Below are 13,991 nucleotides of genomic sequence, written 5' to 3'. Positions count from 1 at the left end.
GGGAAAGAGTCAACTTCCAAGAACTGTAAAAGCTTAGTATGTCAAATGTGATACCCCCGGTACTCCCTATTTGTGAAAGGGCAGCTCAGTGAATAATGAAATGCATTAGAGAAATAGGTGGTTAATGATAAAGAATTTGTTATGCCAGGGCTTCAGGTAGGAAATGAGAATAACATTTCCGTTTTAATATAGTGGAAGGAATGGAATGATTTTGTCTTTATCTGTACTGATCACACATTCTTAACATTTATACAATGTATTACATTTAATGTTCACGTTTCATACTATTCAAATCATTACAATAAGAATTCATCAGTCCATTCAACCTGTTGTACAAATCTGTGTGCTTATTGATAATAAAGGCAAAATGACAGAAAAATTCTTCTTGGTGTTTGTTTGGCTAGTCTAGTACATTTTGGATCAAAATTTGATGCAGGTATTTTCAAAATATACAGAAACACAATGTTTCTGTTTGAATGTAATGCATTAAATAATAGCGGTAATTTGGAATTTTTTCCATTTCAATTACAATTACCATTACTCTAATTCAGAAAAGTAAATTGCAATTACTTTACTATAATAATGAATTACATTACACATTACATTTTATATGAAAATAATACAAATTTTATGACCACACAATTCATTTATCAATCTAAGTTAGATTGTGGTATTTGGTATTTTGGATTTATATACATATAGTTTACCTATCATAACATATGCTTAACAAAAATTGATATTTTGAAAATTACATGTGACTTGATGATTTAATTGTACAAGTTTATATTGATAATTTAATAAATCATCACTTTTGATTATATGTGGCTGGGCAGACATAACCAATGAAGATATATAGGAGTTCGGTGAACAAAGCATACAGAATGCCTATAGCTTTAGTTATGTTATAAAAATCTTATTCAATTTGTGAATTTAGTTTTTAGAGTAAAGTTCTCATTATTGAAATGTATGAAATTATGATAAAACTTTTCTGAGGAAAATTTTCTCAGAAAAAAATATTCTGTTGTTGAAAATTACTGTGGTATTCATAGGGCTCGAACCCTAGCAATAAAAATCCTAAATATCATTTTCTTTTGAGACTAACACGCTAACCACTACACTACACAGCTCCTGATGAGTAGTGGCATTTGAACCATGTTTGTTATATGCCCCTTGACAAAATGGACTTCTTTATTTCTCGGAAGGATGCGAATGTTGTGTCATAAAAGTGATTTTTTCAGGCATAGGATCTCTGCTCCATGTTTTTGTTAACTAAAAAAATGTATATATTTCTACGCAAACTTTGAGGATAAACTTTCAAAAAAATGGAGCAAAGACCCACTCATACCAAAAAATTGTGTTAAAATATGAGAGAATGATCCTTTTTGCCCTCTTTAGTGTATGTATGCTATTTCATATGAAAATAATTTCAATCTTTGTGATATTTTTGCAAATTGTGGAGACTTTACATAAAGTATACTTTAATGTTACATGTAGATGAAATATCAAAGAAAATTTTGTTATGATTGAGGTTTAATTTTCCACTTCCATGTTTGTCACACTATAGGCACTTTGCTTGCCTTGTTCGCCCATCTTCTTTAATTAACAAAATCAAAAGTGATAATTACCAGTACCTAGATGTAGGGATTGAAGGTAGAGGTGACTCTGAAACTACCAGTGGAGAAATGATGGCGGACAATATTTACATAATTTTGTCTTAAAGTTTCCCTTTGTCTCGTCCAGTAGATCATACTGATCTAGTATCTTGGTTAAAAAAGTCCATTTAACCAGAATGAACTTTGTGAAAAAACATCAAGTTGAAAACATATTTTGTGTGTTACTAAATAATGGCCACATCTTGATAGAGTATACTAGATTACTAATGTCACTTGTTTTGAGGCTGTCTTTGAAACCTTAACATACATGTAACTCTTGAGAATATAAAAAGGTAAAGATAACGAGCAGTGATCAATCTCCAAAAATCTATAAAGAATACAAATCTGTGAAGAGGGCATAAAACACGGACCCCTGGAAATTCAAGAGTTGGGATCAGCTAGGTGCCTAGGAGGAGTAAGCATTCTCTGATGACCGGTCACACCCACCATGAGTACTATGTATTGATCAGGAAGACAGATCATTCCGTAGTCAAATTCAGCTGTTCAGTACAAAAACAAAGGCCTAGCAATTTGTATGCAGCAAGTCTGCCAAAATAAGGCTTAATGATAGGTAATATTTTCTAGGAAAAAAAAAAGAAAGAAAGTCACTATAACAACCATAGAATTTATAAAATTCCGACTTTAAACAAGGTTGTCGAAATTCCTTTTAATATCAACAAGAAGTAGCCTGCCTTGGTTTAAAAATTGATCGTACTCGGATCATGCTCTCGAGTATCGAATAAGCTGAGAGATGTAAAAACCCTATGCCGGTGATACATGAAGTAGGATATTACAACATTGACAGTGGAAAAGTTGAAGTCCTCTCGTTTGTCATACAATTTAGTTGTTAGTTGGCTTTTATTGTCTATATAGTCAGTAAAACATCCAAATATGAAACGGATGTGGCAAACTCTGTGGTGTCTTTTATTTCAAGTTCATTCGGATATATCGAATCGACGAATGAATGAAAGGAATTAGGAATTTTGATGTTTACCGATTGGCCCAGACTCTCTTTCCTAAGGTGTACCTCAGAGTGACTTCATCTCAGAAAGAAAATCCGAGAGGTTTATTCAGGTTTTCCCTCTTGATTAACCATAGATTTGCTTACATTTTTTCACGTACCCAATCAAATTGCGCGTTGTGGCCTTCAATTCAACATTTAGATATACGTATAGACGACGTTTTATCTATCATTAATATTCATTTTCATTAATATTCATTTTCATTCCAACGTTGATTGATATATCCCTTTGAACTGGAAATAAAAGATACCTCAAAGTCTGACACATCTGGGTTCTAAAAAAACGTTAATGGTAACCTAACAAAAAAACTTTATGATAAATTGGACGACGTCAACTTTTCTATCATCAACTTTCCTTATTTTTCTAGCAATATATCATTATTACCTGCATATGGAGTTTATATCTTTCAGTTGATTCAATACGCAAAATATGCTCTACGTACGAACAATTTCTAAAACAAAGCAAGCTTTTGACAAATAAGTTGATGAAACAAGAATATGAACAGTCTTGTTTTAAGTCAACGTTTCGCAAATTCTGTGGTCGATACAAATTTAATGACCGTGTCAGCATCTACAATCTATCATTAAGTCGAACATTGACTGACATTTTCATACTTATTTTTAGGCCCTTATTTTTACACTAAATTGTCAACGGATTTTTCCTTTTGCCCGATCATGTTAGGGTAGAGTTAGGAAAAGGCGTACACGGCGGGTGTGACCGGTCGAAATGGGCAACTGACCCCACCTCTGACGTTTTAGAGGTCTGTGTTTGCACTGCTCCTGACTTGTATTGTTTGACTGGACTTTTTGAGCTCGAATACTGTTCGTTATCTCCATATTTAATCCCATGAAAAGCATTCGACTCTTTTTGTTTATGGACATTCATATAAGAAACATCCTAAGTGTGGAATATTATTTATTCTTTAATCTAATACGATCATATGCATTTCATAAGAAATCTTTTTTTTTTTTTTTTTTGTATTTTAAACAGTGAAAGCAAATATAAAAAAAAAATGAATTTTAATGCAGAACCCATAGTGGAATTTTTATGTAATAGAAATAATTATGATACATGTATCTTTCAACCACCAATAATCAAAAACATAATATTTACATTTCCAATGTCTTTGTCCGAGATAAAATTACAAATTGTAAAAATACTTTATTTCTACATAAATCTACTGGTTCATCGATAGGCGCGGTTAAAAAAAATCACGTTCGGGGCGGGACAAATAGAGACAGAAGCGGGGCTATTAGCACGGGAATTTGCAGAATCAGGAGCATGTAAATATAAGGAATAACTGTCAAATTTTTTGGATTCATGACGATGATCAATCGATTGGCTTGCATGTTAATTTTATGCATAAACGCCTTCGGCGTTTATGCAAATTATCACGCAAGCCACTCGATTGATCACATCATGAATCCAAAAAATTAGACAGTTATTCCTTAATTAAAACAGAAATTCAGTGATAATAACAACCTTGATTATGATATATCCATACAATTTTGTTTTTATTTAATTTGTTAATATATTAAACGTAAGTTTAATATTTAAATTAAGAGCACAGCAGTACATTCAAAATCTGCAAATGTATTGATAATCAAAAAAAAGTATCCCATACCTTTATAACACTTGACACATTTAATCAAGTCATGTGTCTTTCTTATCAATTATTACACTGTTAAAACGTGTTTTGGTTTTTCTTCAATTTTCAAATTAGAAAAGTACATGTAATATACAATTTTACATGCATATATATTTGCAGTTACACAAAAACCTGTAAAAAAAAATGTTAAATATGTATATTATGAAGACAATTTCTCTTTAACTCTTTAACACATCTAAAACATATTCTGTTCAATCAAATCAGTTGGAAAACATATAAACTCATTAATTAACAAATCAGTTCTCTGACTTATTAGAGGTTACATAAAATTCTGTTCTACAGAACTCATATTATGCGTAAAAAATTAAAATATATTTCAAATCACCTATTAATATACACAAATACTAACAAACACAAACTGTTTACAGTGATACATGTATAAAGAATAAAAAGAAATAAACATAAATTTATCAGGCAATAATAAGACCAAAGCACTGTGTTTCCCTCCAGTGAAGGGAAGACACAAAATAGAAAAGTCTTGTTTTACATTGTTGTCACTTTATAACAATAATTTATATAAAAAAAAAAGTACAACGTGTCAAAGTGTGATAAAATATTAAGAAAAGTGAGTTTCGTACAAATGTAGTAATTTGCAATCTTTCTTCATTTCCGACTTTGAATGGTGCAATTGATCATTTTCCACACTTCAACTGAGTGGGAAGATAGAATGGTCGACGGTAACCGTTGTACATCATTTAACCCAAGCGTTTTTAAGTCAACCTCAGAATAGAGTGGGTCCTCCAAGTGAACCATAAGCGTCTCGCTCAAGCTGTAAATATAACAACACTAAAATAAATGTCCGTTAATTACATTATTGTTAGAATTATTTAATTAATGCTAATAATTTGAAAGAAGAATTCCCATCAACTTTTTAAGATAAAATTTTGTGATCCTATGGTGGTCGAAGGCCCAATGCATCTAATAAAATTTGGGGAAAAAACATGAAAATGTTTGCACATACATGCAAATTAAAAACAAGAGGCCCATGGGCCACATCGCTCACCTGAGCACATTGGCTAGGCAAAAGCACAATCAGTATTGAAAAGACCGGGGGGGGGGGGGGGGGGGGGGGGGGGGGGGGGCTCCTCCCTATCCCAGGGGTCATCATTTGAACAAACTTGAATCTACACTACCTGAGGATGCTTCCATATCAATATGACTAAACATAGCTTTTCTGTTCTTGAGAAGAAATATTTTTTTCTATATGTTCTTATGTAAAACTTTCCATCCCCCATTGGGCCCCATCCTACCCCTGGGGGTCATCATTTGAACAAACTTGAATCTACACTACCTGAGGATGCTTCCATATCAATATGACTAAACATAGCTTTTCTGTTCTTGAGAAGAAATATTTTTTTCTATATGTTCTTATGTAAAACTTTCCATCCCCCATTGGGCCCCATCCTACCCCTGGGGGTCATCATTTGAACAAAATTGAATCTACACTACCTGAGGATGCTTCCATATCAGTATGACTAAACATAGCTTTTCTGTTCTTCAGAAGAAGATATTTTCCTTTATATTTCTATGTAAAACTTTGATCCTCCATTGTGGCTCCGCCCTACCCCCGGGGGTCATGGTTTGAACAAACTTGAATCTACACTACCTGAGGATGCTTCCATATCAATATGACTAAACATAGCTTTTCTGTTCTTGAGAAGAAATATTTTTTCTATATGTTCTTATGTAAAACTTTCCTTCCCCCATTGGGCCCCATCCTACCCCTGGGGGTCATCATTTGAACAAAATTGAATCTACACTACCTGAGGATGCTTCCATATCAAAATGACTAATCATGGTTTGCAGTTCTTCATCAGAAGATATTTTCCTTTATATTTCTATGTAAAACTTTGATCCTCCATTGTGGCCCCACCCTACCCCCGGGGGTCATGGTTGGAACAAACTTGAATCTACACTACGAGGGGTTATCAAAAAGTTCGTGGACTAGCGTCATAAAATTAAAACCGCTTTAGGTACATCAATGAATTTTTACACATTAAGTTGGCATCATCTTTTCTATCTATAGAATAAACCATAAATCATAATTTTTATTTTTTAATAAATTGTTAGTGTTTTTATAAGCAAAGGTATGTCCAGGCGGCGCAACCTCTAAAATGACGTTTTTTTCTACCTGAGTGTAACTGAGAAAAACTCTTTAGATATGAGTATTTGTCATCAAAAAATCTCGTTAATTCAGGCATGTGATACAACACATTTGTTCAGTAAAATTTGCAGTTTTTACCCCATTCTGTAATTTCTATGAAATTTTATCGTAAATTTTATATGGAGTGTCCAAACAATTATGGGCTTGAAAATAACGTCAAACGGGGGGAGGGGTTTCTTTTTCAAACATTCTATAGAGTTTCGCTCCTGGAAAAACTGGTATTGACCTAAGGAATGTTAAACTGGCTACAGAAAAATAAAATGCATCCAGAGTACTTGTTTTTTAATGCCCAAAAAGATTCAGAGAGATGAAATATGCACAGTTAGTGTCGATTTGTAGTCAGGGTGTCAAAAGTCAGTCACGTCGAAAAGTGACGTTGATCATGTGTGGTAGAAATTGAACTCCAACAAGCTAAGTATTCTGGCACAATCAAGTGAGGATCTTTCCCCATATAAAGATCCATTTACAATATTCTATGCATTGAAAACAGCTGCTCATGACATTTTAAATTCGTATAAATAAGACGGGTTTAAGTCCTTACTTAACTCCAGGTAATCTCATCAAGATAAGTGTATGAAGTAGAGAGAGCGGACATTAAGAAACAATGACGTTAAGCGGACGTCATGACACTAAACGGCGACAGCGCCGGGTGATCACATAAAATCTTTTTAATTTCAGAATAATTTGGCAAATTATCAACGTATCAAGCTAAAATTTTCAACATTTCTTAAACTTTTGTTGTTTTATGTTCCGCACAAATTTTGTAAGCAAAGACTACATATTATCAATTTTATTGCGCCAGTCCACGAATTTTTTGATAACCCCTCGTACCTGAGGATGCTTCCATATAAATATGACTCATCATGACTTTGCTGTTCTTGAGAAGAAGATTTTTAAAGATTATTCCTATATATTTCTATGTAAAACTTTGATCCTCCATTGTGGCCCCGCCCTAACCCCGGGGGTCAAGATTTGAACAAATTTGAATCTACAAATTAAACTTGAATCTACACTACCTGAGGATGCTTCCATATAAATATGACTCATCATGACTATGCTGTTCTTGAGAAGAAGATTTTTAAAGATTATTCCTATATATTTCTATGTAAAACTTTGATCCTCCATTGTGGCCCCGCCCTAACCCCGGGGGTCAAGATTTGAACAAATTTGAATCTACACTACCAGAGGATGCTTCCATATAAATATGACTCAACATGGCTTTGCTGTTCTTGAGAAGAAGATTTTTAAAGAATTTTCCTATATATTTCTATGTAAAACTTTGATCCTCCATTGCGGCCCCGCCCTACCCCCGGGGGTCATGATTTGAACAAATTTGAATCTACACTACCTCAGGATGCTTCCATATAAATATGACTCATCATGGCTTTGCTGTTCTTGAGAAGAAGATTTTTAAAGATTTTTCCTATATATTTCTATGTAAAACTTTGATCCTCCATTGTGGCCCCGCCCTACCCCGGGGGTCATGATTTGAACAAATTTGAATCTACACTACCTCAGGATGCTTCCATATAAATATGACTCATCATGGCTTTGCTGTTCTTGAGAAGAAGATTTTTAAAGATTTTTCCTATATATTTCTATGTAAAACTTTGATCCTCCATTGTGGCCCCACCCTACCCCCGGGGGTCATGATTTGAACAAACTTGAATGTACACTACCTAAGGATGCTTCCACATGAGTTTCATCTTTCCTGGCCCTATGGTTCTTGAGAAGAAGATTTTTAAATGATGCCATTATTTTTTCAGTAATTCCTAATTATCTCCCCTTGAAAGAGGACGTGGCCCTTCATTTGAACAAATTTGAATCCCATTTACCCAAGGATACTTTGTGGCAAGTTTGGTTGAAATTGGCCCAGTGGTTCTTGAGAAGAAGTCGAAAATGTGAAAAGTTTACAGACAGACAGACAGACAGACGGACAGACAGACAGACAGACAGATGGACAGACAGACGGACGCCAGACAAAATGTGATCAGAAAAGCTCACTTGAGCTTTCAGCTCAGGTGAGCTAAAAAATTATGTAATCATGTAATTCTTTTGACAATTTCTAAAAGATTTTCAATGACCTCTTAAATGTACTTTAATGTTGTGGCAAATCTGTTCTCTTAAGGCCATGGATTAAAGAAACGTGATTTTTTTAATGGTTTGACGATTTGTAGTTTTGTGGATCTTCTGATGGCAACAATATGTACATTGTACCTACCCTCACTGAACATGTTGTTGTCCATCGGTACATAGTTTTATGTATATATATTTACACTACTTGAGCATGGTTGCTTATCATATGACTAACAGTTAGTCTTTACTGATTGAAGATTGTTGTTCTATCCACTTCGAAGGCCATGATTTGAACAAATTCGAATTTACAGTATAATAGGTAAACTTTTACATGGTTCTGTTTCCTACTAGAATAAATCTTAATTACGGTATTTGTTTATTTTTCGTTGAAATGGACACAACTCTTGAAAAAACATATTTGAATTTCCATAACTCGTGGATGATTAATGTTTGTGGTACATATGGTTGAAAGAATCCAGTAGCTCCGGAGAAAAAAAGTTGAAAATGTTAAAACGTTAAGGCACGAACAGCATAAAACACACAGACATACAGACAGATGCAAGACCTTAATTGATAAGAAAAGCTAGAATTTCTTTTCCAGTATATCTTAATTATAAAAATTTGGTTGAAATAAATTTAGTGGTTTCTGTAGGAAAAGTAGAAACAATGTATAAAATTTATGCAAAATGTCAGACAAAAGCAAATGCATGTAGCAGTCTGAATCTCCTATGTTACCTGTTGGTAAAAAATAACAAAGTTCATACCTGTGTAAATAAGAACCATAGTTCCATTGACCCTGATTCAATGTAAATAAGATACATTCCAACAACTGTTCCAGGATTACACCCAGTTTCTCTGTAGACAAGTCTGTTAAGTACCAGCTGAGGTCTTTACACATCTGTTCGGTCAAAGGTTCTTTGATATTTTCATGAATACTTTCAAAGCCATCCTGAAATTGTAAGTACACATTACATGTAAATCAATTTGCTCTTTTCATCGAATTTTTTAAAATCATATTTATGTATATTACAAATACTCAATACAGATTCCTTGCATACCTTTTCACTTGAGGTAAGTCTCTTTGTCTTTTCAAACATAAACAGAAACCAGAGGGACTGGACGTGGTGAAGTCTACAAGAAACACTGGCCTACAAAATATCAGTAATAAAATTAACAAATCTGTATTGGTCAATAATAAATCTAAGATTATTTTTTGTTTTAATAAAACAGTAACTGTATACCGGGAACAAAATTATCATATGGTAAATTTAATATAAAAAGACTGGATTACATGTTAAATGTAATTAACTCCTACACCCTCTGTACTGCAAGAAATATGCATACCAATCAAATTAATATCTAAGCCATTGCGCTGTCTAAAACATTAATACCTATTAATACGTATTGAAAAGAATAGTTGCGTGATTTTGTGATACACATATACCTTTTGACTTAAAAGCGAACTCATTTGTAAAATATCCTCCATAAATTCACTTAGCAGATCATCGCCACTGCAACTGACGGAAAGAAGAAAGTTGACCACTGTGTCTATATTTTCTATGGCTTCGTAAATATCCGGTAAATCAGCGAAATCAGCAATTATCTGTCTCTGAAGCATACTATCCAAGGGCTTCTATATAATATAAAACATGATTTAACGAATGTTAATTATAAAAAATAAAAATTTATAGTGTTTTCAAGAGTTATATTAGTATACTCTTAATTAATATATTATCAAAACGAAAGAAAAAATTAGATAACTGAATATTTTGTTTTCCATCAAAAGTATGTGTATAAATAAATCGGGTCATACAACACATTCTCATATTTAGTGTTTCTCCATAAAAAGTTCTGATACAGACATGAACCCCATGAAGGGATTGAAAAGCGGGACGGTTTTTTGTTTACCCCAAAACTTGGAAAGGTATAGATGTGAATATGTAAAATGTTCCTTTTTGTTTTGTGAATTTGATATTACCTGATTGATTCTAGCATTTAATGTATCAAATTTCGTCACATCGGCATCAGCTCGAAATACGTTGTTCCAGGGCTACAATAAAAGTCGTTTTTCTATTCAATAATAGCTATTTGCAATGCTTTTTTCACCGCATCACATATGAAAATCATTCAATACAAAGACTATTCTAATTTAAATAAATATTAAAATTTTTAAATAAAAAAAGGCAAAAGAAAATACATTTTCGCGTTTTTGATTCAAAAGTAATATAAATCAAATGATGCTTATTATCAGTAACGTACCCATTTCCATTCACTGACATTCAGAATTGGTTTTCCTTGCAATATTTGATCTTTAATAGCTGATTGAATATGGTCAAAATCGTAATCCAAAGTTGTCCTTTCATCCTTAGCATAAGTGTAATTGCAATTTGATATGATAATAGGAAGCAAGTCGGCCTTGTGATGGTATGAAATAAGATCGCTCGCTGCCAAATCGTCAAAACTTATATCCTTCACATTGCTAGTCCTATCAACAATAGTGACTCAACATAAATAATCTTTCTCATGAAAAGATTAAGGAATGGGAAATCAGTTATCACATTAGAATACCGAATGCTGCATAAGTGCCTTAGATTATGAAAATAATTAATGCTAGTCTTTAAATCATTTGCATTTCGGAAATAATTTTCATACTACTTCATAAATAAAATAAATTTTCTTGAGGTCAAGATCTAGTAAATAACTTCAGACTGTGTATTTGGTTCAACTAGGGTATACGGAAAAGTAGATCCGTAAAACCGACTAGCATCTTTCAAATTTAAAATAAGGAAAGAAATAATTCCTTTTATAAAACAAAAAATTTAGTGATTGCCTTGTTACGTCAAATAAATGCGTTTAAAAAATAGTCCACAAGAAGAGTTTTTCTAGAAATGGTTGACAACTTGACACTTAACCTGTATTGTTATCACAAAGGTCGACAGGTCGAATGGTAAACTCTTATCCCTCAAAATAAAGGTCGACAGATCAACATCAAATTACTAAATCTTATCCATCACAACAAAGGTCGACAGTTGACACCTAATTGGGAAAGCATTTTCTAGAACCCTCCCGAGAGATTAGGGTTACAGTTTTCTAAGGGACTGTAGGCAATCTAGATACATGTCCTTTGTCTGACATGGAAAAACTCTCTTATTATTGACTGATTTCTGATTTTGTATTGAAATGACAGATTAAAGTATGACTTTTCGTCTTGTTTACCTACAAATTATGTCTCGATACAACTTAACAGACCAAGCTATAGTTATAAAGCATCATTGAAGGAATTTATTTTTCAAATTTGAGAAAACTGTCATTTACTAGATCTTGACCTTAATGGAAATATATGTAATTGTTTACCTTGTCTGTGTTAAGTCTTCAAACAATTTCACAAATGCATTTTGCTTCCAAATCATGAAGCGAAAAAGAAGACTGATAATTGTTCCACTTCCTCTAGTGTCAGAGATAAGTAATGATACATTATCAACATCTACATCTATATTACGTTCTAATAGTGCTTCAATATCTTTGTTCATATCCAGTGTATCAAAGTCGAAGTAGAACTTCCGGAAACATTTCCACAGCTCACAAATGGAGACCACTCCGTCTTCGATCTCTTTGCTGAATGGATCTGTAAACGATTTAACATGATTAATGCTTATTTTACTTAAAGTAATGCACAAACATATCAATATACAGGTAACTCTCGATACCTCGAAGTTCGCGGGACCGAGGAAAAACTTCGAGAGATCAAGAGTTCGAGTTTTCAAGAGTCCGGAATTTTCCGGGTTTGTTCACAGGTTTTAAAATTAGTCTTACCGGATGTAATGATTTTCATGCAGTGCTAACCTTTTACACGTGATTTATATAAAACAACGATATTTTTTCGTAATTTAGATGAATATTTCATTAAACTGAGTAAAGCAAAAAATGTAAATCGTCATTTCATGTATATTTATTTATTCTTTGTAATACGGACATCATACTACGCATTCGTTACATGAAAACGACATTTTACCGCGTTGCATACATACATGTAGCATTGACTTTAAATTCCATATTAACATAATCATTGAACGCAGTTCTGTAAGTATTTGTCCAACAATAGTCATCATATTGATATTGAGGCTGTTTATGCTTTTTCATATTTCGTTTAACTTTGACACTGACTCGAAATAAAAATTAGATTAGTGTTTCGTCTTGTAATCAATTACTACTTTTCACTGACATTCCGTCTCTGAATCATCGTAAGACAGTCGATGATAATTATTTTAATAGCACATAGGCAAAAATGATTAATTATAAATCAATTATCACCTTGCAGCATAAGTGTCACCTGAATAAACATCCCGTTCCTCGAGACCCGCGTCTTCTGCCTGGGGCCATTTAAATGTCCAGGTAAAGGTGCTAATTATATAACCTTGTATACACATAGCCACTTCGAGCTATCGAGGGTAAAATCTAATAGAATATGCATAGCGGGACTGCATTTTGACTTCGAGGGATCTAGGGTTTCGAGATCAAGAGTTCGAGAAATCAAGAGTAAATTTGCTTAGTTATATAGGGGAAAAATTCGGGACCGGAGACTCACTTCGAGCGATCAAGAACTTCGAGAGATCGAAGTTCGAGCCATCAAGAGTTACCTGTATATATATATATAAATTTATAAAGAGAGAGAGAGAGAGAGAGAGAGAGAGAGAGAGGCAAACAAGCAAAAACGCAGAATCAGACAATATTACACTGATCAATACATAACCACATTATCAGATCCTTTTGTCTTTTGTATCTAGGTTCTTTTTTTAACACTTTAAAGTTACCTTGTCTACACTGCTGAAGGCAATCTCTTATGGTTAGGGACCTGGCCTCTTCTCTGGTAATCTGTTTTCTGTATTTAGCTTTCAAGGCACTCTGCATTCTCACGACAGCTGGGATATATCTTAGGTATCTTAAGTAACAGTCCTAAAGGTAAAGTGCATCAAATAAATCAGTATCTAAATACTGCATTGGAATATGAAAATGAAATGTCTTTAACGCATTCAATGTTTACATACATGTCTTAAGAATGCGTCTAGAAGAGCAAATCGTTCCACTTCTGGCCCTATTCTGTCTCTCAGCATGTGAAACTCATGGACAAAGTGTTCAAAAGAAACTTTTATTCTATGTTGCCACATAAAGTCACATGTCTGCATTTCATTAAATCTAAACTGTTCACATGATGCTTCATCCAAATCAAACACTTTCCTCAAAACAGGATCTGAGACTGAAAAAGAAAAATTATTAAAAGACATTTCTTCAACTTACATGTAACACGAAGAAAACTGTGATGATAAGTTACAAGTGAATTAACTCACCTATACTGGTGTCCTCAGAAAGGATATCTTCGCATGTCTTGAAAAGCTCTTTGCTCCTCTACA

The 13,991-nt window shown here is 33.5% G+C and overlaps 1 protein-coding gene across 1 annotated transcript in view; it reads right to left on the bottom strand.

Moving 5' to 3' along the window:
- Window positions 1-4,696: 4,696 nt before the first annotated feature.
- LOC133200406 (E3 ubiquitin-protein ligase rnf213-alpha-like) overlaps window positions 4,697-13,991 on the bottom strand; it is a 56,450-nt gene continuing 47,155 nt past the window's right edge. Inside the window, exons 81-90 of the mRNA XM_061336212.1 lie at window positions 13,929-13,986; window positions 13,629-13,837; window positions 13,395-13,536; window positions 11,938-12,208; window positions 10,843-11,068; window positions 10,562-10,633; window positions 10,028-10,216; window positions 9,642-9,731; window positions 9,348-9,532; window positions 4,697-5,112 (exon numbers count right to left, since the gene is read on the bottom strand). Of these exons, the coding sequence (XP_061192196.1) occupies window positions 4,947-5,112; window positions 9,348-9,532; window positions 9,642-9,731; window positions 10,028-10,216; window positions 10,562-10,633; window positions 10,843-11,068; window positions 11,938-12,208; window positions 13,395-13,536; window positions 13,629-13,837; window positions 13,929-13,986 (1,608 nt within the window). The 3' untranslated portion in view covers window positions 4,697-4,946. The remainder of the gene's footprint in view (window positions 5,113-9,347; window positions 9,533-9,641; window positions 9,732-10,027; window positions 10,217-10,561; window positions 10,634-10,842; window positions 11,069-11,937; window positions 12,209-13,394; window positions 13,537-13,628; window positions 13,838-13,928; window positions 13,987-13,991) is intronic.

Source organism: Saccostrea echinata, unplaced genomic scaffold (assembly GCF_033153115.1).
Source record: "Saccostrea echinata isolate AGI-Se365-2 ecotype Australia unplaced genomic scaffold, CSIRO_AGI_Sech_v1 ptg000039l, whole genome shotgun sequence".
Classification (NCBI taxonomy): Eukaryota; Metazoa; Mollusca; class Bivalvia; order Ostreida; family Ostreidae; genus Saccostrea; species Saccostrea echinata.
The sequence above is the reverse complement of the archived record's forward strand: the minus strand, read 5'-3'. Positions and strand labels throughout refer to the sequence as shown.